We start from the raw sequence: 25,972 nt of genomic DNA on the forward strand, positions 1-25,972 counted from the left end.
AAGCCTTTTTTCTACTGGGTGTATTAACTTTTACATGAAGAGTAAAGGCAGGGTTTCCCGCAGCGCTATCTTGGCGAGGTGGCCGCCTCGCCAAACTCACGCTACTGCCTCGCCAACATTCCAAAAAAAAAAAAAAAAAAATGTGACGTTAACACGCGGTTTGTTGTTGCTTTCGCGCGTGCGTGAATGGCAGGGAAAAAACACATGGATACCCCCCGCTCCGCGAGTCGGTCCGCAGAAAACCTGTCACCCCCCCCCCCCAACTCACCGCCTCGCATAAGCAAATTCCTGCGGGAAACACTGAAAGGTATATGTAAACAGCTCTGCAATGAAACTCAACTCTTATCAAATGGATTGTGTCAGCTGTTCAGCCCTTCTGGAAGCAAAGGCCACTTAGTTCTGGTCATAAAAGTCCAGACTGCAGGATTCCCCTGGGCTGGGGTCCGCTGACTGAGCCCCTCTGAGCTGTTATGAACGTAAAATGATCTAAGTGTCTCACAACTATAGAAGCGACTACAAACCAAATGTTGAAATAACAATGTACAAGTACGATATTATTTACCCTGAAGAAACAGAACGTGTTCCAAGTGTCCAACAGAACCAATGGTGCATTACACCACAAACAAAAGAGACAGCTGGGACTTAAATGCTTCAGGTTGTGAACACTCTGACAGGTTAGGGGTTAGCTCAGACTGGTATACGGTCCAATTCAGGTCAAAAATGCTTGATTGATCCCAAAGGGATATTAAATGTTGCTGTAACTAATATCATCCAACTGTCTTCAACGAGATGATATTAGACGCTGACGGCTGCAGGCAGGTAGGATCTCCTGTAGCGGTCTGTCTTACAGCGGGTAAGGACAAGCCTCTGACTGAAGACTCTCTGTTGTTGTACAACAGTCTGATGAAGAAGATGCTCAGGGTGGTTCGTCATGTTCTTCATTTTATGAAGAATTCTTCTTCGCTAAATCATCAAGAGGTTCTACAGCAGTCCCCAGAACAGAGGCAGGCTTCATTAACAGCCTGTTGAGCATTCATTCTGATGCTGCTAGCCCCAGAGACGTTGGCACAAGAGATCACGCTGTCCATAACAGATGGACGTGAGATGGCGTGATCTCTTTTTTCACTGGTCAAGTTGGTCTCACTGGTTAGAACCTCACTGGAACTATTAAGCTTAGCTACAGGCCAGCTTCAAGGTCAAGGGGGTGTGAAACAGTTATAGTTGCAGAACTGCTGAAACTTATCTTCCAGTTTAAAGGGCCGTTATTCCTGTTATTTGGTTTTCAATGCCCTTTAAAGGGCGCTTCAGGACTTTTTAAAATAATTTTTTGAGGTTAAAGCTCTTTGGTGTTAGTCTTGTCTCTCCTTTTACTAACTCTGTTCCTTTTTTATGTGCATCTCCAACACTTTTATGCCTATCCCACTATAAAGTACTTTGCGTTACACTTGGCTGTATGAAAAGTGCTCTATAAATAAATATTAATCGACTGATAGACATTGTGTTGACAGTCAAAAATAAGTTTGAAATCAGAAAAGTGAATCCCTGTTCTGCAAATAGGAGCAACAGCGTGTCCATCTCCCTCTTACCCCACCAGCCTTCAGCAGCTTCCTTCGAAACTCCTCTGTTGGGTTGTTGAACGTGAGCTTCTCACAGCGGAGATGATTGACAGGCGGGTGGCCCTCAAGGTGGAGGAACAGGTCGTAATCAAAGCGCACTTTCTTCGGTTCTTCCTAAGAAAAGAGGCAGCCACCAAGAAGGTGGGTGTGGGTGGGGTGGAGAAAAGGAAAGAACAATGACTATTTAAGTTGCAGCAGTCTGCAAACACCGCTGCAAGCATCACATGCTGCATATACAGTGGCTTGCAAAAGTATTCATACCCCTTTAACTTTTCCACATATTGTCACAAAGCTGGTAGAGAAATATCCTAAAAGACTTGCAGCTGTAATTGCAGCAAAAGGTGAGTCCACAAAGTATCAATTCAGGGGGGCTGAATACTTTTGCACACCACATTTTTCAGTTTTTTATTTGCAAAAAAGGTTTTAATTCATGTATAATTTTCTTTCTACTTCACATTTGCATACCACTTTGTGTTGGACTTTCACATAAGATTCCTATTAAATATATTTATGTTTGTGGTTCTAATTAGTGTTGCACCGATGACATTTTTTGGCCCCCGATACCGATACCCGATACCTGGCTGTGCAGTATTGGCCGATACCGATACCATCTGTTTGAAATTGATGTGTGTGTATATGAAGAACTGCATACTACTTAGGGTAGTAGAACTTTTTATTGCCTACCTGGAATGGGTGACAATAGTTGAATAAACTTTTGGCTCTCAAAGGACAAAATAGTGCAACATTTGTGAAATTATAACATGTATAATAGTAGTGCAACAGTAAGACAGTAAAATGACATTAATAATTTAATAATCTCTTTTAAACCCTGAGTTTTGGCTCTCAAATGCCAAAATAGTGCAACTTTCATGAACTTCTATAACATGTATAATATTAGTCGGGAGAGAGAAGGCTGCGATCAAGTGACAAACATCAAAATGGTATCGGTGTCCTATTTGTTGGTACTCGTTGATACCGATACCACCATTTTAGTGCTGGATCAGGGCCCCGTCCCATACTGGTATCGGTATCGGTGCAACACTAGTTCTAATGTGACAAAATATGGAAAGGTTTAAGAGGTATGAAAACCTTTGGAAGCCACGGTATTCAGGGAGGACAACAAGGAAAAAGATTTCAGCAGAAACCAACCTTTGGCTTAACTAATGCTGTTACAGGCATTTCACTGCTCACTTAATAATTACTACATTTTATTCCTTAGTTACTCACAACATGTTCAGAGCTATGACAAGAATTTCATTTCATACAACTCTAAAGGCATATTTACATACTTTAAAGGGTCTATCCTGTGCCTACTCTTAATAGTTCATGCTTTTTATGAAGATCAAGATGTGCTTCAGGAGATCATCTGCCTCTTTAGATCACCAGGTGCTAACGTCGCAGTAGGCTCTCTCACTGTGGAAAACCAAAGTGATTGTTTGCAGAGGTTTTACCACCGGTCACTAAGCCAATTTGGTGGAAACTGCTAAAGTAAGATGTCAAAACCAGTTTAAAAATGTCTAATCCAAATTTCCAAAGTGGTATTTGTTGATCTTTGATATGGTGTTATTAAAACTGCTCTGTTACACACATTGATCCCTCAGTGGGGACAGGGTGTGTGCTTTATGTCTTCTTACATTGCAGTTCATAAAGACGATCAAAATCGGCACGTCAAAGCTTTACCAGACCTGGAGATCAGGAATCTGCAGCACAATTCTCATCAGCTCATCTCTAAAGGTATAGAATACATTCAGAATATAAACCCCTTCCAACAAAACCCCTTTTAAATCCTTCAGCTGACACTAACCATTACCTACAGCACAGTATGGTAATTGGGGCTGACAACTGGACCACAGTAATGCATGGCTGCCAACTTTGGTTGTGGCAGCCATGTAAACATCAACTCATTTATTAGAGCGCTAAATGATGACTGATGATTTCACTAAATGTCTTTAAACCTCACCTGTTAGACATTTCTGACGTTTGTTTTGAATAAATGCAAATAATGCATCTATGAACCAGTTTATTATATTGTGTGTTTATTAATATAGACTGTAGAAGATGATTGGAGGTAGAAAATGCCAGATGGCAATTCCCTATCCAAAACAGCCATATTCCCTTTTTATTTCTAAAATGGGATCTGCATTCTTTAGATGTATGAATGACTTCAGTTTCAGCTTTACCAGAAAGGGGAGACAGCCATTAAACATATAATGTCATAGAGGTCATACACGTAACAGGCCTTAATATGTACCCAGGTGAAATAAGATCCATTAAGGCTGGTTCACAGCCCGTTTTTGCCCTGATTGTCCCCTTCTGACAGGCTCTGACTATCGCTGTGGCTCTTAAGATCGTCTTAAGAGATATTCCTGTCATGTGTGGTGTGTTAAGAGTGATCTGGTCCACTTGGTGGAATGTCAGGACTTCTCTGACCTCAAATCGGAGATATTTAACATGATGGATTGTCTTGCCCTGATATCCCAGTGTGTATGGTGTCCCCCAAAGGACAAACGAGCAGGCAGTCTGTTGAGTTTGATGTGTAGTCAATCAGAAAGCGAGGTGAGGGAAACCCACAGAGAGAAAAAAAGGAAAAACAGCCCACCTCCATATCATCGTGCAGTAAACATAAGCCCCATTTACACTACCCTTGTTAAACCGATCCATGCCGAGCTCGGTCCAAGCTTGGATCAGTTAACCAAGCCGAGCTTGGTTCTGACGACCATTTACACATCACGCTATCTCGGTTCCTTGGTTTCCTTGCCTCCTAGTGACGATCTGTGGTACTACTGCTCTCTGAGATTGAAGGCGGAAATCAAGCAAATAAAAATGGCGTCGCCCATAACATTCAGGAAGTTATGTTTGGTTATATTTCGTTGTTTGCGGAGAGTCAGGCGAAGACGGCAACTTTCGGTGAAAAGCCGACTCTTGACAGAGTCGGCTTTTGGGAAGTGGTTAAGACAAACGAACGTCTAATCAGGATTTACAGATGAAAGAAACAATGACAGACGCTGAGGTTCATCACACTGCTAAGCAGAATCATCACTGGAAATCGTGTGTCACGGTAAGGAAGCTAGTATTTTTATGAATGTCTGAAATGTCAGCTGGCTGTAAGGAGATGATGCGGTCTGCTCATGCGCTCTTTGTTATCAGAGAACCGGGCCAGAGAAAAACCAGGCCGAGCCCACCCATGGAACTGGTCTGCATTTAGCGCGGTTCGGTTGTGTCTGGCTCGGTTCAGTTCAGTTTGCGTTCCATTTACACTCGATAGTTATCTCGGTTACCGAGCTCAGACTGGTCTCGGCTCGGGTAAAAAGGGGTAGTGGAAACCGGGTAATAGAGCCCCCTGTTCGCATTGTATCCACTCCTTTCACCAACGTCTTTTCTTTTTGTAATCTTTTTTCTCTGTTAAAATCAGTCCACAAACTATCACCATTGTTATTCCTTGTTGTCCGTGTTTTTTTACTCTGACCTCACTTTTGATATTAAGGAGTTTTGAAAGATTTTCCATCTAACACCCACATAATCTTGTTAAAGATTATGGGATCACAGATGCTGGAGCTGCAGAAAGCAGTTAACAGGGAAACAGCAGATAACTCTCAGACGGCGGGGATGTCACAGATGTGGCATGCATAAACAAATGGACAGTTATCTTGGGGCAGAATGGACATGTAGATATCCACTGCCAGTCTATTTCACAGTCTAACAGTGACACGTATCCCAGAGACAACATGGGAAGGATTGACCAATCCTGTAGGGGTGTGTCCTTACTGATCCATATAAACTGATGTAACCGAGTTTGTCACTCTCCACTTGCTGATTTTATCCTCCCTTACAACACTTTTATGTCTGAGAGTCCAGCACTAAAGCTGTATCATTGCTAGTTAGATGAAATATGTTGAAGTATAGTTGCTGTCATTTCTTACTAAAGAAGACTACAGTAAAAAGTAGACTATTTTTCAGGTAAAGAACTAGGAGGACAGCAACAGTGTATGTGATGGGTAAATCTTAACAATCCCAAGTGACACGCACTGTACAAATAAACCTGTTATATCTATAGTTTTATATCATTAAGTTTTGAAAATTGGCGGACTATTCTAAAATCCTGCCGTGTGAACCAGCCTTTAAAAACAGATATCCTTCAAATAGTTTGCAATGTATATTTTCTTTAAAGTACACCACACTTTGATAACAGAACTGGAAATCAACTTCAAATGAAACCTAAGCTAACTTGTAACTAAATTTGATAAAAGTACCTTATTTTTGAAGTAGACTTCGATGGGCAAGATGAATCCAGCATATCCAGACTCCTCCACTTTGTATGGAGGATCCTTGCATACTGAAATGAAAGAGAAAGGCTTGTTAGAGTCTTTTAACATTTAAAACAAGAATGCTAACAAATCAAACAGTGGGGTTTGGATTTATTTGTGATGTAATTTAAAGAGCAGAGTTTTTCCAATAAACTCTGGGGTTACATCATCTGGATTCTTAGTTTGATTAAAGCTACGGACCCAGAAGTCCCTACAATTTTTTTTTTATTACTTACTAAAATCACCAACGACTTTCTGATGACCGCTGATTCTAGTTTACTTTCTATTCTCATTCTTCTGGTATCCAGTGTGACCTTTGATACAATTTCTCACTATGTCCTTCTCCACAGATTCTCTTCAATTAGCATCACTGACACACCCCTAGAATGGTTTCATTCTTACTTTTCTGGCCACACTCATTCAACTTAAGTCCTTCAGTTGCCATCCATCCCCTTTCACTACCAGCGAGCAGCGTGCCCCAAGGCTTTGAGCTGGGCCCCCTACTTTTCATTATTTACCTTCTTCCCCTTGGCAATATCCATTTTCACTGCAGATGACACCAGGCTCTGTTTATCTAATAAGCCATCCTCCTTTCTTACCTCCTGCCTATCCAAAATAGAATCTTGGTTCAGCAATAACTTCTTAAAAGTAAAACTTGACAAAACTGAGATCCTCCTTGTAGGAACCAAGTCTGTACTATCCAAAGTTGGCAGTTTCTCTCCCTCAGTTGACGGCTCCACAGTCTCCCCTTCACCTCAGGTCAAGTGTCAGGGTGTCATCCTCAATAGCACACCATCATTCACCTCTCACATCAGTAACATCATCCAGTCTGGATATTTTCATTTATGGAATATTAATCATCTTCGTACCTCCCTTTCCCCACACTCTGCATCACTTCTTATCCATATCCTTGTCACTTCCAACATTAACTACTGTAACTCTCTTCTCTTTATTCTTCCTCAAAAAAAATCGCTCCATAAGCTTCAAGAGGTTCAGAATTGAACTGCTTGATTTATTTTCAAAACCCCCACATTTCATCACGTTACCCTAGTCCTACAGCAGCGCCACTGGCTCCCTGTTAGATTCAGAATAGATCTCAAAAGAGTGAGTCATGATGCTGCATTTAATGTGGAAAGCCCAACAACGGCGCCGCCGTCCCTGGGTCCACCAGATCATCCACAGATGCTCCCAGTTTGGGGAGTCCAGGAGTTACGGCTGGATCATGGTGGCTTCCTGCTGTGCTTTTGTCTGTCCAGGATCCAAAACTGTTATCCCGCTTCGGGGACGGATCACCCGGATCACCCAGTGAAAACACCTTTTGCGTAGGGATAACATTTAAATCACCCACTGAGGTCACTTCATTCACGTTTGGTGTGAATGCCCCATTAGATCCTCCTCTTCCATTCACCTTACTGTTCCTCCTTCCTGCTTCAGCACCATGGGGAGCAGAGCTTTCTTCTGCTCTGCTCCCAAACTCTGGAACTCTCTCCATCTGCACATGTGAAATGCTGACAATTTTTCTAACTGTAGAAATTCAAAATACATCTGTTCAAGAATGAATGTTCACTGTAATTGCCTGTTCATTAAAACTTTTTAATTATTTTTTAGCATGATTTCTTTTTGTTGAATTTGTACAATGTCTTTGGGTGCTCTGTAAAATGTATTATTATTATTATTATCATTATTATTATTATTATTATTATTATTATTATTATTATTATTATTATTATTATTATTAATCATGGTGTTTTCAGTGTTTACATTTAATACAAAAAACATTTAACACATTTAACCTTTAATGCTTTCATATAAATTGTCCATTTGTGGTTCTTGTAATCTCAACCTGTGTTTTTCCATCAAGAATATGTCCTCCACTATCGTAGCCCATTATCTCTTTGATGTGATCAGAAACTACTGCATTTATATCAAATAACGATTGAATGTAGAAGAATAGAATTAGTTTGTCACCTGAAAACTATAGTGCGCATGTGTCGGGCAAGGCTGGGACAAGACATAGGGTCATTTAAAGGAGAGGTCCGGTCAACAAGGAAAAATCAGTGGATCATTAGCTATAACTTAAACTAATATGTTCGTAGTGATTTAATGAATTTAGCGTTAATCAATAAGAAAATAAAAGCATAAATTGTCGTCTCGATCACTGTGTATGGGGGCGGATATTATTGCCCAAATATGGGCAAAAATTGCCGCCTAAAATCACATCCTGTGACGTAATGATGCGGTAAGGCACTGCGCTCTACAAGCTATTTCGGATTTCGAGAGGTCTTCACCATTGAAATTCGCGAGAGCTATTGATAAAGTGACAATGCCCACGCGCATGGCAGTTGGATGTTCCAATACATCGGGTAAAAGTGAAAAAAACATCAGTTTTTTCACACTACCAATTAATGATCCACCACGGGCTCTTTCGTTGGATTGCCAACTTGCCATCAAACTTCTGGCCAGAGAGAAAACACGTCGTCTGTAGCCAACATTTCGAAGAATAATGTCTTCAAGATGACATGAGAGCGAGGATTTTCGGTAGGTTTTTCTTTTTTATAATGTAGAATTTGCCGGGACATTTGTTTACCGACCAAAGGGCGGAGTGATATGACACACTTCGATAGAATGCTCACTGTTGCGAAGCCCACTTATTTTATGTGACTTTGGTCTTATTTTTTTCTGAAGTCGCTTGTAAATTTCATGAGTTGTGGGGTTGCAGTTTTTTGGGCTTGCTTCTGAAAGTGAAGTCGCTTGTTTGGGCTCTAAACTAGGTGACGCTGAAATATCCCTCCGCCTCATAATGCACTGCAGCTCATCCTGACAAGAGCAGAGTAATGGCAGCAGGAGCCGCTCTGCCTGTATTTTCTGCAGTTTATGGTTGCAATAACTGATGATAACTGCTGAAAGTAGATTAGGCGATGCAGATCACCATTTTGAGCAGAGATTGGTTCCAATAAGTTTTTACTCCCCGATAACGTTGCAGAACCCAACCCATAAACCATACTTCAATGCTTATTTGTTGTCTTTTTATGTCTCTAAAATGTAAAATTAGTATTAATTTAAATTCAAATGCTTAATACCACATATATCTTTGTTTAAGAGGTTCAAAAAAATATTTTGGCATGTTAATGGGTATTTATTTACAAGGGGACAGATAGGGCATTGGGACTTGCTCGACAGCCGATCCCGCAACCTGACGTCACAAACTAGGAGGTGGCAGTACTGTTCTTCACCAAGATGGATGCCTCCATAAAAGCATATTCAAATAGAAATTACTCCTAATTAAAAAAGCTTATTATTTATTGAACAGTATGTCATAATTTTATATTTAAAGTACTTTCAGCAGTTTGAATTCTGATTTTGACCGGACTTCTCCTTTAAAGTTCCTAAGAAGCAGAAATCAACAGGAGATAAGACCCAATAAGCAATGCATCATATAAAAAGAAGTGGTAAATGGCTGATTTAAGCAAATAAAAAGACATTTTATAAACATCATGATAAAGTAATCTAAGGCCTTCACAGTAAATAGAAATATTTTAAGTCTTGATTTAACACAACACGTTGGTTTGTCCCAGAGATGACAGGCATTGCAACTAAATGCTGCCTCCTCTTGCTCCGTTCTGGTCCTGGGAACACTGAATAAATATGTCTCTAATGACCAGTAAATGAAAACTCAACACTAGTGCTTCATAGAACAAAATGTTAAAGTCTACCCTTTGACAAACAGGGAATGAGTGCATAGATTTCTGTGATAAATTGTCCAGGTGTTAGTCAGGACTCTGGCAGCAGCATTTTGAATTGGTTGCAGCTGTCTGAGTTTTACAGAACAGCAATGTTTTTTTTTTTTACATGCTTTGTGGTGTTTAGCCTGACGAACAGATGAGTGATGATTTCAACTTTGCATCTTTGGAATAAAACAATGACGTCTTTTCTGCATTAAGATGGAGTAAATTCAGACCAGTTTTGCACACACTGGCTCAGCAAAGGCAATAAACTGGGGTCAAATGGTGATGCACAAAAAGAACTTTGAATATCATCAGCATAAGACAGAGATGTTGTGGTACTCCAAAAAAAAGATCATATAGATGTCAAATGAAAGGGGCCCGAGACTGAAGCCTTGAGGAGCTCCGCAAGGGATCTGTGTTTACTGAGACTTGCAACTACTAAATAATCCATAGTAGTCCTGCTCTGTCAAATAAGACATAGGTAAGGTTTAGCTCACTACCAGACACTCCCACTCACTTTTTCAGCCCCATATTCAGTTAAAACAGCCTCCTTAACTCAAATACACATTAAATAACAAAAAATGCAATGAACTGCCTCCAGAGGTCAACTAGTAAGAAAAGAGAGCCCACCTGTGTGCAATTTAATTTCAGTATAAATATAGCTATTCTACAAACCCTCAGAGGTTTATTAGAAAAAAGGGCATACCTAGTGGTCATTAGCTTTGCAGACCTATTGAATCTTTTGTCTTGCTGTTCAGTTGTATGGTTTTCTTCTAGTAAAATGGCATTGCATCAGATCCACTTCTCTGCAGACTCACTAAACCTAGATGTTACAGGGTTTGACTTTAGCTCTGACAATGGACTGTTTCCCACAATGGGCAGATCTGTTTTATAACCTTCCATTTAATAACAAAATCTCTCAATGAGCCTCAATATGCTTTAACAAATCAGAACTTCTTAAACTGTTAACATCAACTGAGAGCACATTTAACACGTTATTGTTGCTTTGGTTTCATATATTACGTAAATGACAAAAAGCCACTTAACCTAGCTCTCTCTTCTCATGAGATCTAATTAACTCCCTCTTCCACAGCGTGCCCTGAAGTAGAAACACACAAAAAAAGCAATAGCTTAGATTAGAAGCAGATCCTTTAAAGCTGACGACAAGGTCAAGACTTCCCTGGTGTACACCGCTGGGACTTTAAAGACAAACAAACTCTGACAGAGCTCAGGTGTTTCCCCCTGGAGGAGTGTGTTTGTTAGATTCCATCCCTCTAGACTCTGTAGAAAAAGCACCAATTAAACTTGTTTCTGTGGAAACCTGAGATCATTTCCTGAGGGAAACAGAGAAAGCAGGTTTAAGCTTTGGCTCTCATTTAAATAACTATCCTTCAAGATAAACCACAAAACTAACACAGAATTAGAGGATTGGACTTCAGCCCCTAACAGAAAGAGACAATCTTACTTGATCAAAGAGAGTGCCACCCAGTGTACTACGTTAAATCTCCTTCTCCTGCACTGCTGGATTAGTAGTACTAGTGGGTCAGCAGAGATGAAAGAATGCCATCAGCACTTTGAAGCAAATAACTTGCTATGTGCTCCGAGCTGTTTTAGATCAGGATATCCGATGTGATTTATTACCCGTGACTTGTGTTAAAAGTTGCCGATATTAAGTTTAAAAGGCGGGTGTGTTGCTGTCAGATAAGGTCAACCTGAAGATACTTAGTTCCCAATGCATTTTACATTTTATACATGTACTCACCAGAGATGGCAATTATTGTACTTTTTACTTACTTACATTTTTTTTTCTTATTTTACGAACTTTGATTCATTGTGACAATGATACACTCTACTTCAGGATTTTTTGCAAACCTCTAAGCAATTTGTTGGGATTATTACTTATACTATTTTTGTACACTCCAAAACAGGTTAAAAAACAAAACAACTGGAAATCTATTCTGAAGCTGAAGACGTTTCGCTTCCCATCCAGTGTGGAGTTCCAAGCTTTATAGACCTGCCGGCGAGGCCTTGTTACAGCTTGGATTCACATGTAGATTGACTGGAACTGATCGGCCCTCTCCATGGAGAGCTGTTAGGCAGCCTCATGGTTTGCCTGGCTCACAGGAGAAATGTCGTGGTCACATGTCTGGAGGTGTGAACTGGGGTGAAACTTGGCAGGAATCAAACCTACTGCTGTGTTGTACGTTTTTGAAAGTTGAAACCTGAGCCCTCCTCCTCTGTTTAAAGTTGTTTTTTTCTTGTTTTATGTAAATGGATTCTTTCACCCCCCTTTCAAACCTGTCTTCTCTGTCCAAAATGTCAACATTTTGGTCCTCGAGAGTGTCCTTTGCCCAGACATTTTTGTCCATATTTTTGTCCACTGGTTGTTCCATAGGAGCAAAAAATATAATTCTAAATATGATTAGATGCAATTAGTGTGCTCTTGTCAGAGCTAAAATTTCAAAATGATATTAATAGTGTACCCAAATTAAAAGTTATTTGTTTTTCTTCAAGGCCGATATCTGTGTTGCTTTGAGGACAGAGACTTTATAGTACAGTTCTCATCTTTACAATCTGTTGACAACAAAGGCAGCACTGGTACTTTTCATCATCATTATTTCTAGTTATTAAAATAAAAAACAAAAATATGGTGATAAACCATTAAGTCCATATAGCTCCTTCCCTAATAGCCACAGATAAATCTGTACTGTTTTAGTTGCTTTAAGTTTTCACAAATTTACTAATAAGTTCAAAGCGAAACCTTACCTAAATCTAACTTCCACTCTCAACTTTGCCCAAACCCAGAGAAGAGAACCGACGTTGCCACATTAAGATGGTATTACAACTGACATTTTAATCACAAACATTGGGTTGAATTTTGAATTTAGCAAAGCTGCATTTTGAGAGTTTTTGTGCAGACCTGGGCTGTCTAGATGTCCTCAACCAGCCCGTGTAAGTTAAATAGTAAATATGAATCTGAATGCATATGAATTCCCACATAAAACTCGGAATGCTGAAGTTTTACTGTGAAAGCTTTTCTTTTAATGGCACCCACTTATTCCTGCCATTACCTTTCATGTTCTCTTGTTTTTCTTTCCTCAGGCTCGGCCTGGCAACTCCATGTTTAACCCCGCCTCTGTCCACTGTCATTAAATAATGTTTGTTCATCCCCTGGAAATAACTTCTGTCTCAGTTTCTGCTGAAAGGTTTCCTAGAATAAGATAAGAAGAGCCCTACTGCTGCCACTCTCTGCACGGTCAGTTTTTATTTAACCCAGAAAGCACTCCTGGACCAGCGCTTCTGGATGTATATTTTGCTTTCTATCCTCTCAACTTCAAGTTACTCACAGTATTAAATGACTCACTGACTGCGACTGTATTATGTAGTACCTGGCATCTACCTGGGCTGTGTGAATGGAACTGAATGATTGAATTGTACTGGAATGAACTGAACTGATGGGAACAGAACTGGAGACAAAATAACTGTATACGATTTGAACTCATTTGGGAAAGTACTTGCAGATAATATGTTCCTTTTTGTTTGGGGCAGCTATATTAGTCCCTCTGTGTATTTCCCAATGCAAATTTGAGCCGAAGCTAAAGAAAAAAAACGTATGATCCAGACATTAACATCAGGACATTTAAGTATTTTTAAGTATTCCATTTATAGTTAGAAGTAGAAAATCTCCAGTCAAGTCAGTCATGCCAACATTTTCAATAATATTTTCACTAGTGAGGCATTTTTTAGTCAGTTTGCATAAAATTTGCCAGTTATGGGCCCTGTCCTGATCTAAAGAGCAGACAAGAAAGAAAGTCCTGCTTTCCTTTTCTTACTGAGCGCTTCAATCGTGAAGCATCCACTATAACAGACAAATGAGGCGCAGTTTGGCTAGCTAAAAGCAGGTTTCATGGCATGATTTTTTAAAGCCAGGTTTTGGACTTGGCTTTGAACATGCTAAGGACTGCGCACTGCAAAAAGGGAACTAAAAGTAGGTAAAATCATCTTAAAATTAGTGTATTTTTCCTTGATCTGACCTGGTAAATCAGACTATCTGCCAACAGAATAAGATTTTTGCACTTAAAATAAGAACAATTCATCTCCATCATTTTATTTCAAGTGCAGGATGTCTAATTATCTTGTTTTAGGGGTAGAAATTCTCTCTCCATTGGCAAATAGTCTTAATTAGCTCCTCAAATCAAGGAAAAATATACATATTTTAAGAAAATGTTACTTACTTTTAGTTCCCCTTTTGCAGTGTGGGTCCTAGTAACTGGTAAAACACAAAAACACAGAATTGTTACTCAGTAAATTTGCTAATTTGTCCAGATGAAGTTTGCAGTTCACTGACGTAAAACCATAAGGGTGGCAGAAGTAACAGTAGATGTGTCTGGTTTTCTCAGAATAATGTCGGCAGGAAGGAGAGTACAGATGGAGGAGACCAAGAAAACATCCCAATTTAGCGTTTGTAATACCATCTATTTTTTATTTATGTCCTCACACTGAAGTTGAAAAAGCCGCGGTACGAACAAAGGTTGCTGATGATTGTCCAAGAGGGACAGGTTTAAGGACACTCTATTAAAAGACCCCATTCACCTGGAGCAACCTAGTACGTTCCACTTAAGCACTATTTAAGTTCATTTACAGTTAATGGTTTCTTTTCTTTCTTTTTTTTGTCACATGTGCTGCTAACTGCACCAAAACAAAACTAACTGCACAGATGTGTTGCCATGCAGATAGCTTGATATTTAGCAACAGTGAAAACCAGTCATTGTTCTGGTAATAAAGTCTGAATAAAAGGTCAGCGCCTACGTTTACAGTTGTCAAGAGAATGTCTGAAAGATCCAACAGAGGGCTCTCTAACAATATCAAACAATCAAATGTCAAACTGACAGCTGAGGCTACACTAGTTTTTGATAATTTATAACTTTCTCTAGAAAATCTGCTGTCAGACCTGGAGAACCTTTTCCAAATTTTTTTCCAACACTTTGTGCTCACAGGAGTACAGCAAAATGGTCAGATTACAAAGTTCTCATTCTCATAATTTCAGTTCTCACACTTTAACCATTAAACAATTGTTCCATTGTTTAATGGAACAATTAAATGTAGAGTCGATGATTTTTTCGTCCACTCTACCTTTGAATCAGGATGTTGGCTACATTCTGTAGTGAATATCCTGATTGCTGCTAACCCTTTTTTGTTGTTTATTATGGAGTGTATTATTTTTCATAAATATGTGTGACACTCAAACTGCCAAACAAGAGCTGCTAAATGTATTTCAATATGTGAAACAATGACAAGAAATTCTATTATTTACCAAAACCTTTAAAAAAAATAAAACCAAGAAAACTTGGGATATTGGGAACAATATTGAAAACTCAATGGACCAGTCAGTCAGCCCAGGTTGGAGCAGAGAAGGCAGCCCTAACACAAAAGACAGCAGATATTACTACTTCCTGATCATCATCACTGCTCAGCGAGTTCCACAGACCGCCATGCTACTGCACAACATTCTAGTCAAAAAGATCAAGCCTAAATATGAATGAGGAAGAGCAAGGTAAAACGGTCTTGCACATGGGCAGTAATTTAAAAAGGGACTTGGGTGCTTATTAATTACATTTCTGGAAAAATTGCCAACTCTACCTTTAAGGTGAAGGAATGTTTTTACTTTGTCAAAAGAATTACCTAGAAAAATAAATATGTAAAAAAAAAAGTACTTTGGGAAAAGAAAACCTAAAAACCAATTTGGCCATGACTCTATACCGTACGTATGTTTTATCGTTTCATCGATATAAGTGGTGTCTCCACGTGTCTCCATCAGAGGCCTGGCCTGTTAGTAGAGCCAAACAATCATGGACAGAACAACAAGTACACCGTATTTCGCAGTTTTTTTCATAGTTTGGCCGGGGGTGCAACTTATACTCTGGAGCGACTTATGTGTGAAGTTATTACACATTTTTACCGGTATATCATTACACCTGTTATTTTCATACCAAACCGCAAGAGGGCGCTCTAGGCCTGTGTTGAATCAGACGTAAGCGACGTAGAAGTGGAAGTGCCGCATCTTCTACGTCCGGAGTTAACGGAGTTATTTGAAAGTGACACCGAGGATGAAGATTTCACTGGATTTTAGTTATTTGGAGCGACACGGGCGCTTTGGTTAACTTCTTCGCATGTTATTTATGCTATAGTTATCTAAATGTTGTCAGTTGTGTCATGTAGCGTAAGCTGGCCGTACAATTATTCAGCCTGTTGTTGCCTCCGTTCTATTTTTATTTAAAATTGCCTTTCAAGATGACATGTCTGTTCTTGATGTTGTATATTATTAAATAAATTTCCGCCAAAAATGCGACTTATACTCCAGTGCGACTTATATATGTTTTTTCCTTCTTTATTGTGCATTTTATGGCTGGTGCGACTTGTACTCTGGAGCGACTTATAGTCCAGAAAATACGGTACTTGCTTGGAGGTTTTATACTGTATATTCATGTCAACACCTTCAAGATATAGTGGAGGTGAATGAAAGGCAGAACAGAAAATGACAAATATATAAATTAAATAATAAAAATGTCCTTTTGAACATGACTAGAGCTGAATTAACAGGCCGTTTTAAAGGATTTTCATTTTTTTAGGAATCATTACACGAGCGAACACTATACAAATTGCTTTTTTTTTTTCTTTTACCCAAAACTTCATATTATTCCTCCTGATATACAACACTTAGAAGAAACAACTGAATAATAAACAGTGCATAAGAAATGTAGACTTTAATAAGGCTAGTGGTATTAAGTTGCAGGGTGTAGGAAAACCTGGAAAGACAAAGACAACAGCAGAACTTGCTATAACCATGGGATGAGGGCATTAAAAGAGAAGAAGTCAGAGCAGCGGTTTGGCTGGGCTTGGCTGGTTCAGGTTGAAAAGGTTAGATCTCTGGAAGGAGCGTCTGAGGGGCAGACGTTCACAAAGCAGCCACTGACCTGTAACACACGATGAGCCAGTGGTCAAAGAAACCTCCAGAGGCTAACCGGCCCATGGCGTTTATTAACACAGCCTTTGGTTTTAGCTGATGTGCCAATCACAGAACAATGCCAGTCACTTCGCATTTGCCCTCTCGACACAGACCGTTTAGTAATGAGGCCAGGCTAAGCAAGAAGCTGATGGGAAAACCAAAAGGAAAAAAAAAAATGGAAATATGACCCTCTGTAAGGGCACAAATACAAGCTTCTTCCATTCACTTATTCCCATCTCATTTTTAATCATTTATGGCCATTTACCTTTGAAGGATTTGTTCAGAGCCTGGCAAGCAGTTAGACAAGTTTGTGCTTGCAGCAGGGAAAACATAAGGCCACCAGCCGGGAGCAGAGACTGGTTTATCTATTACAGCCTTTGTGCAGCTCCTATTTTTATCAGGAGCAGATCAACGCAACTGGCAAAATCAACTCAATGGGAGGCATTTATCTGATTAACATTCAGGTTGACATTCCTCAGAGAGACATTTCAAAACACCATTCTGGACAAAAAACTAGATAGAAGAGATGATTACAGTTCTGGTCAGAGGTTTACATACATCTTCCATAGGTAGGAATGCTATTTGAATTGTGGCCATTTCAAGATTTATTTGAGACATTTCTAGTTGCCAACAACACAGACGGTCATGCAGTAGAACGCGAGGGAGCGCCATCCATCACTTTTATCAAGTTAACTGTTTGAAAACAGAAAGTGCTTTGCTGAAAGGGTGTAGTGACATCGTGATGGCTGCAGACACCGGGGGAATTTACTGCTTCAGTCAGCAGCATATGACCCTGATGATCACAGCGTCTTACTGAACAGACTGAGTTGTCAGGAGGGGATCTCTGGAGCTCAGAGTGGGTAACCGCAATGTCAGCGTAAATCACAACATGCAAAATTCTACTGATCTAATATGTGTGGTACCCCAAGGCTCTATTTTGTGGGCACATTGAAGAATTCTTAATTGTAGTAATCAATAAACTATTTTTTAGCAGTATAAAACACAGTTGCTGTTCTACTTTAAATAAAGCCAATTTAAAAATGCTCTACAGCAGTTTATTTGTGCACAGTTTTTATACCATTAGAAGCTCAGTCAAGATATTCAAGACTTTGAGTCTACTGTGGATTTCCTGTGATCCACTCAGGGGCAACAATATCCATCCAGGCTAAGGCTGCAGATTATTGGAAGATCTTTGGATTGTGATATCAGAGCCAAATCCTCCAATGGAGAGATCAGTTAAAACAAACCCAGTTTCTTTCCCATTTTTACATCTCTACCACTATGTGACCTTTAGCACCTTACAAGCAGGGTTGAAAAGAAACTGCAGCAGTTTTCACAGTGTCCTTACTCGAACTTTACAGCTTTGGTGTGTGAAGGTGTTATAAGCATGAGGCCAAGGTTTTATGGCAGTGTCGAGGAACAAAAAGGAGTGAAGGAGCTGCCAACAGACAGCCCCTATAAAGTGGGCTACAGCGAAACCACTTCCTCCTCCCTCCTCTCATTGACTGAACCAAGGGGCAGCCGGTATTTACAACTCAGTTCCTGTTCTTTGGTGGTGGTTACCACCTCTATCCGCATCTCCTCCTTTTCCCATTCCTTTCAGGGAATTAGCAGCAGGGCCAGCCAACAGCCATTATGGATCTCTCTCTTTGTGTCAAACTGTTGCTACCCTGTTTTCCGGGTAATGGACAAAAAAGGGGCATGATATTCAGTAATTGTCTCCTATTTTACAAGATTTGCCCCTAAAGTATTGGACATTTTCTAGGGATGGGAATCTACAGTGACTTCACAATTCCATTATGAATCAGAAGGTTATGATGTGATAAGTAAAAAAAAACAAATGTCCTTCATTTCAACAAAAACGGAAAGTAAACACCCCAGACAGAGATTAAACATTAAAAAATGCTAAAAAACATTAAAAAATGTTGCCCACAAGCTCTAGCAAAAATAAATTCTTGTGAACGTCTGCTCATAGCAAAGTGACAAAAAGCCGACATGGTTCTTAAGTACATGAGTGTAAGACCTCATAAGGTGCTTTTCCACTATTGGAACTTTTTCACAGCAGGAAGAGGGCCTGAATAAGATAAAGATGGGTAAAAATCCACCCTTTAAACGGCCCTAGTAGGGATGCATCACCTCTTGGAGGGACCTGGAATGGATGCTGGAGACTCAGGGTAGGCGGATGCGGTACATTTCTCACAGGTTGAATATCCCCAGCCTTTGATTTCAGTCATCGCCTTGTTTGCATGGCAGAGTCTCAGTTAACAAGAAATTAAATAACTGGAGTTCAGTGTTTTTATTTTAAAACTACATTAAACCCAGCCACACACAATGAATAGCAGCTTTTTACAGCGTTTGCATCAAATGCTTTATTAAAACTGAGCTACCTTAAAGGAGCATAGAGTAAGTTCCAGGATTTTTGCAGATGTCTGCCCCCTCTGGCGACAAACTGAAATGACACCACTGTTGTGCATGTGCATGGGAGAAAACGAAAAGCATCTACTGCTGCGACTGCACAGGTATTTTCTTTAGAGGTGTGATGTCTGATGAGTTAAGAAAATTATAAATATTGAGGTTGTGTGCCTGTGCCATGCAGGTCTGTGCAGACGGTGCGCGACCCCATAAAAGCACTGTAAACGTTTAAACTTGATACGGACGCAGGTGCAGTACTCTCCATAAACACAGGGGGCAGTTCTAAACATAACCAGAAATTGCGGAAAACAAGAGTAGAAACAGTTGACATCACACACCCAAAATGGCCATGCGCAGTATAAACAATCATGAAGAATAGTTGGTGCATTTAAGGTAGCTAAATAGAAATAAACAAAGGGACATAGAAGAAGATGGTATGTTCACCTATAGCATATAGAAAGATGAGAAGACGTGAAGATGGATACTACAAACATGCATGCAAAGCCCACATGGATCTTTTTCAATGAAACATTTATAAAAAAAAAAACATTTAGATTTACCAAATAAAATTGCTTTACATAATGTGGGTTGTTGTTTTAGACATGATTTACACTGCAAGTGATGGTAACAGTAGTAGAAGTCTTTGTTTGTACCATAAACTTGGTACGTGAGCATGACTGACACTGCTAAGACACTGCTCCTGACTCTGATTGGTTGTTTCTGACTGCAAATGGCAGTAGGACCACTTGGAGGAGCCAGGGGGCCTTGATTTTACCCCCCACAGATTACCGTATTTTTCTGACCATAAACCGTGCCAGATTATAAGGCGCACAGTGAATTAACGTGTCTTTGTGCGTCTTTGTCCACATATAAGGTGCAGTGGATTATAAGGCGTACTAAATATTCTTCCCAAGTCTGTAATATCACTCTGCCCTTCACGTACATAGCTCTGTCCTGAAAGAGAGAGCTATCCGTCTCTATCGGGAGGACAGAGTAGTTGGACTACACTGCCCTGTTTCTAACATAAGTTAACTTTTATACTGGATTAACTTACTAGGTCTACTCGTGCGTACTGTGTGCGTACTGTGTGCTACACGAACTCTGCGCTGACTCTCCGCGGACGTTTTACCCTTTATAGTTGAGTGTACTGTTGCCTACATTACTCGTTGCAAATTCCTACAATTTCCACGGACTTCCGCGGAGTGAACTACACCCGAGAATGTGGGGGCCTTTACATGAATGCACTTCTAGTTTCGACATTACAGTCAGGCAATCTTGTAGACAGCTTAAGGGTCCAATCAGGTAGTGACACAGTGTACTGTAATGCTCCGAATATCCATTGAGCGGAGCGGCTTTGTTGCTTACCAATGTCGTACTTACACATTTTAACAGATTTTGAGTGCATTGTACCACATGAAATTGATCAGTAAGCACAACCTTAATCATAAGCCACACCATGCATTTTTGAGAAGATTTTAAGTGTGCCTTATAGTCCGAAAAATAATAATGAACATGTCTTGTCCCAGCCTTGCCCGGCACATGCGCACTATAGTTTTCAGGTTTGTATTTGTGTGGGGTGAAAAAAATTAAAGCCATGCGTCGGTCTCTTTCCATCTCGCAATTATGTGCTACATATGTATGTAAAGTCAGTGTTTGCTTTGTGACAACCTCTATTCTTCTACATTCAAACTTCCTTTGATATAAATGCAGTAGTTTCTGATCACATCAAAGAGATAATGGGCTGCAAAAGTGGAGGACATATTCTTGATGGAAAAACACAGGTTGAGATTACAAGAACCACAAATGGACAATTTATATGAAAGCATTAACGGTTAAATGTGTTAAATGTTTTTTTGTCTTAAAAGTAAACACTGAAAACACCATTAATGATAATAATAATTAATAATAATGCTAATAATTTTTCTTTGTAAGGCGCTTTTCTTGACATTCAAGGTCACATTATATAGTTTAACATAAAAACAGACACAATATTAAAATACACAGTAAAAATAAGTACAAAATAGGATTTAAATAATAAAGTGCAATAGCAATCACAGTGCATAGGTTACTTTAAACAGATGAGTTTTGAGTTTGGATTTGAAATGTGGTAATATAATCTGTGTTAGGGAGATCAGGTGGGAGTGAATTCCAGAGCTGTAGTGACAAGACAGGCAGGGGGAATAGTGAGATGAATAGAAGAATAGGATCTGAGTTAGGGTATTTTTCTGCCTCTATGTTCTGAGATGCAGATTAAAGCGATCACAACTGATTATTTTTAAAATAATCATCATTACCTCCTACTCCATCGATTTGTAACTTCATCTTTCTTTTACAGCAGCTCCCAAACTGCCAGTAGCACACATGCTTTATTTGTTTAAATAGGGCAGACCAAACCGGCTTATCTATTGCAGATACAATCTGCAATAGATAAGACGTGTAGATCACTGTAACACGCTCACTTAGGGCTGGATAATAATTCAATAACAACATATATCGATCGATAGACGTGTATAGCGATAGAAAAAAAAAGGTCAATAAAAAGTTCAGCAGGAAAGTTTTCCTTCCTTTTGCACATTGGTTAATACTACAGTAACTACATGCTCCCAACCAATCACAAACACAGACCCAGGAACCTCCATCACCAAGCTCCGCCCCCTTCAAAGAGTTCAGAGAGCACGCATTATTTTTTTAAAACTTGCAGTTTTCATAAAAAGTTGGTTGAATAAAGGGTTGAGTTTGAATACAATGTTTACGTATTCTTCGTCCATAAATTGTCATTAAGCAACAGCATAGAATGGCCAGGGCAGCACTTAAATATATGTTTAGAATTTTTTTATCGCCTCCAAACTAAAGTTGTGTGCTCTACCCCTGCGCCAACATTACCTGACTCCGCCAGATAGATTTGCTCCGCATATCCATCTGGAAACCTTCCGTTGAAGTAACTTTGGGAAGGGGCGAAAATACTGGTTAGCTGATTGGCCTATGTTGGTGATAGACGGGCCAAATAAACCAATCAGATTCGTCGTCGCTCTGTTACTAGCGACGACGAAAACACAATCACAAGCCAAGCTACTCTTGCTGCTGCAGGTAAAGGCTCGTTAGCTCAGCAAAGAAATACTCTGTAATTCCGATAAAACTTGCTCGATAGCCACGCTAACGCTAGTTTCATCGGCTGAAGCCGCCATGTTCTTTAGACTGAACTGTCGCGCTTCCCGTTGCGTCACACCTCAACCCGCCTCAAAGCCAACGCTGATTGGACGTTCGTTTGGTGAACGGCTCCAAATTTTCTTTAACGGAGAGTAGCCAGACTGATCTGCGAGTGAAACCTTGAAAGCTCGCGAGATCAGGATGGTCTCACGAGGCTAGCGCCAACACGCCACGCCTCATAGTTTTACTGACACGTTTTGCTAAATAAGGGAGCTGAGGTTGGTGTTTCACTGAATATTTAGATCAATGTCATCTCCTCTGAATTTGTCTTTGTGTTGAGACAAATTCATAGAATGGTTAGAACCGGAAAGAATACACTGCCAGGAACATGTCAAATTGATATAGAAATATTCTTTGAAAACTAAATCAGTTTCTTCTGGATGTTCACATTTCTGACAGTGGCTGGTTATCTTTATAGGATGGGTGGTGAACAATAAAATAGTAAGCAGTAGACTTAACTCCCTACACCACGAGGTCAACACAATTACCAAACGAAAAAGAAGCTACTGCTTCAACTGGCTCACTCCAGCCAGCTAATGCACGCGTCTCATTTGAAAGAAAACAGAAATAGTCTGATCACAGGTAGATGAAATAAGAATGACCTGAAAAATTATACAGACAGGACAAAACGAAGTGCGGGCTACGCAGCGGTGCAGTTGGTAGCACTGTTGCCTTGCAGCAGGAAGGTTCTGGGTAAAATCCCAGCCTGGTCTCTTTCTGGAATGAGTTTGTACTGCATGTGCATGTGTGGAATCTCTCCAAGTACTCTGGCTTCCTCCCACAGACCAAAAGTATGAGTAGATTGGTTGATAAGATAAGATAAGATAGACTTTATTGATCTCACATGTTGGTCTGGTTACAATAAATGTCTCAGATATGGTTGTGTGCATGCTGGATTGTTTGTATGCTGCCCTGTGATGGACTGGCTACCTGGTCAGGATTGCTCTGGGGCATAAGCCCCAGAGCAATCCTGCGCGGATTAGCGGGTATGGATAATGGGTGGATGGATCAGAATGAACAGCAGTGACTTAGAATATCAGCAAGGAGTCACCCAGAAAATACTGCCATCAGGTATTGGCAATGGAAAAACCTGTAATGACTGACCTCTACTTCTGAGCCTAGAAGGTAACTAAGATATAGTGTTGGTTGCATCCTAGTCCAACTGATATATAGAGCCTTCATATCAGACGCTTGGTTACGTGTAGTCGTCATCCAGCCAGGCTTCAGTCTGGGTGAAAAGCATCTATATATGCCAACGTACAGTAAAGATTTATTTATTCCCTATTAAGTGTATCAGTCCCAGTATCCACAGAGCTCTGACAAATCCCATTAGCAAAACCACAGCAAAGACAAAAGGAATGCACTGAAGCTTCCAAGACATATTTCAGCCTGAGGATCTGTGTGTTATGCACAGGTCGCTGCAGAGGTTTGACTTATGTGGTATGTGCACACAAGCCACAAATTAAGTCTGGGCTGAGTTAAAAGGTTGTGCAGGAGAGGTCCAGGAGATGGCCAGAGGCAAACACGTTGGCCCAATCTATTAAGGAATCAATCTGAGTCTGTCTATCCTGTGACTGATTTGGCCAGCAGAACAGAAGAGTCTATGAGGAAAGGAAATACCTCATCCACACTTCTCTGAGGAGGCCCTGTGAATGCTTCAGAACCACCATCAAAGCTGTTGCTTAAAAAGTACCAATGCTGAAAAGGCAAGAAGGCTATCCACCTGAACATAAAGGTGGACAAGACCCCAAGATTTTTCTGTCTTTCTGAAGGACAAAAAGGAAAAGAAATGGGTTTTCTGAAGCTTTCTAACCTGACCAGCCAGACTGATAATGTCTAGCACTCTGTTCTGCACATTATCAATCTGGGACTGCTCCTATTGAAACGTGATTGGCCCAAACCGTTTTTGGTTTGGACACAAACAGTTAAAGCTAGAGCGGTACGAGATGGATTCTCGTGTGTTTGTGAATTAATAAATACCGCAAGAATTCATCTTGCAGGCAAGGTTAGGGGATTGCCTGCAAGACAAATTCTGTATGAGATTCTGCTCCAACTATTTTCATACAAAGTTTCTGATGAAGGGACTTTTAACTGTGGGTGGAGCCCACAGCACTCAGCCACACAATTTCTACACAAATATCTATGCAATTCCACTTTAACTAGCTCACTAACATTCACTATAAATTTACATTTTTGGGTTTTGCTGGGTTGTAGCCAGGTTAGGACTGGGACCAAAAATAATATCAATATTTTTAGGCTGAAAAAATACAAAATTTTTCTCATAAAGTAATTATAAAAAGGCGTCTCTGAATCAAAGCTTTATCCCAAATGTCTCACAGGCACATTCTTTAACAAACAGATCCAATTGTATTTACTTCATATAGCACCAATTCACAACACAGGCATTTTAAAAAGTCAGATGTAGATGCATATGAGAAACTGATGAAAACTTACTGCAATACATAAAAGTATAATTCTACATAGACTATAAACGACATAGTCTCATCTTATATCTCTTTTAACAACATCTCAATATATTGCCCAGGCCTAATCCAGGGGTGGAAATCAAGACTTTTACACACCAATACTTGTTTCAGATACACTTATTTATCTAGGTTATTCTGAAAATCTATTTGTTATACACTTTGTTTACTAATGTATCCTCATGATCATTTGCTACTGCAGATGAATGTTACACTAACTGCTGTCGCCCACACATATGTTGCCTTTGCTTCTAATAGAATTAACTCAAGATCAATTACAGAAAGGTTGCTTAAGGCTCTTCAATAGCTAGAATGGACAAACGAATCAGAGCATTCTCCTCTCAAGTATTAACCTGTATACTGCTTGTTATCTATTTTCAATGGATCTTAAGACTTCTTGGTTAATGGTGTGCAAAAAAAAGTTACATTTATTCAACTATGATCTTTCCTGTAAGAAATTAAAAAAATTGAGCTGCAATTCTTTTTAGTTTGATTTCATTTGCACAAATTATTCTGTCCCATAACCTTAAAGATTTTACTACATTGGTAGCTTTCCAGCGAAGCACAAGCAGACAGCTCTCTCTTTTTTTTTTCTTTTTTTTTGGGGGGGGGGGAGGGGGGGGTCTTAATGTTTTGCAATAAATGTTTTGTAAAGAGCGATACATTTATCTAAAAGGTAGGGAAAATAGAAATCGGAATAGACTAAAATCTGTATAAATAGGTCTGAGCATTCCAAAAAACCTGCTTAAAGGAATCAGCTACATCGGTTTGGTCCATTTGTAGCTCATCCAGCCTTTCAAGGTTTGTTTTTTAGCTTCGTGTTTCTTAGTTTAAAGTCTTTGCCATATAAATCATAAGAAACAGAGTCAGTGTATCTTAGTTTTTTTTATTGATTATTTCACATTTTCCATTTTTAATAAAAAAATTTAAAATACAAATTTGAATTACACATCTAATGTGGAATTTCTCTCAGTGTTCCAAGGACTTTAACATTGATCTGGCGATTCAGAGCAGGTTTTGCCATGCCGAGTTAGACGCTGTACCTCTTCAGAAACAAAACATCAGGACTAGGTGATGGTTTGAGAAAATCGTAGTTTTGGTCAAACCGGGCATGATAACACGGTCAGAGCAGGGAAACTAATACAGAACAAGGCAGGATTTTGACAAAAAGCATTTTAACTAAAGAGACCAAAAAAAAAGGCAAAGCTCAGGTTTTTGT

At 39.7% G+C, this 25,972-nt stretch overlaps 1 protein-coding gene across 1 annotated transcript in view; it reads right to left on the reverse strand.

The window, feature by feature from the left end:
• mllt3 (MLLT3 super elongation complex subunit) overlaps window positions 1-25,972 on the reverse strand; it is an 80,367-nt gene that overhangs the window by 39,439 nt on the left and 14,956 nt on the right. The window contains exons 3-4 of the mRNA XM_036146115.1: window positions 5,867-5,949; window positions 1,587-1,730 (exon numbers count right to left, since the gene is read on the reverse strand). Of these exons, the coding sequence (XP_036002008.1) occupies window positions 1,587-1,730; window positions 5,867-5,949 (227 nt within the window). The remainder of the gene's footprint in view (window positions 1-1,586; window positions 1,731-5,866; window positions 5,950-25,972) is intronic.

The sequence above is a fragment of the Fundulus heteroclitus genome, chromosome 14 (assembly GCF_011125445.2).
Source record: "Fundulus heteroclitus isolate FHET01 chromosome 14, MU-UCD_Fhet_4.1, whole genome shotgun sequence".
In the NCBI taxonomy this organism is placed as follows: domain Eukaryota; kingdom Metazoa; phylum Chordata; class Actinopteri; order Cyprinodontiformes; family Fundulidae; genus Fundulus; species Fundulus heteroclitus.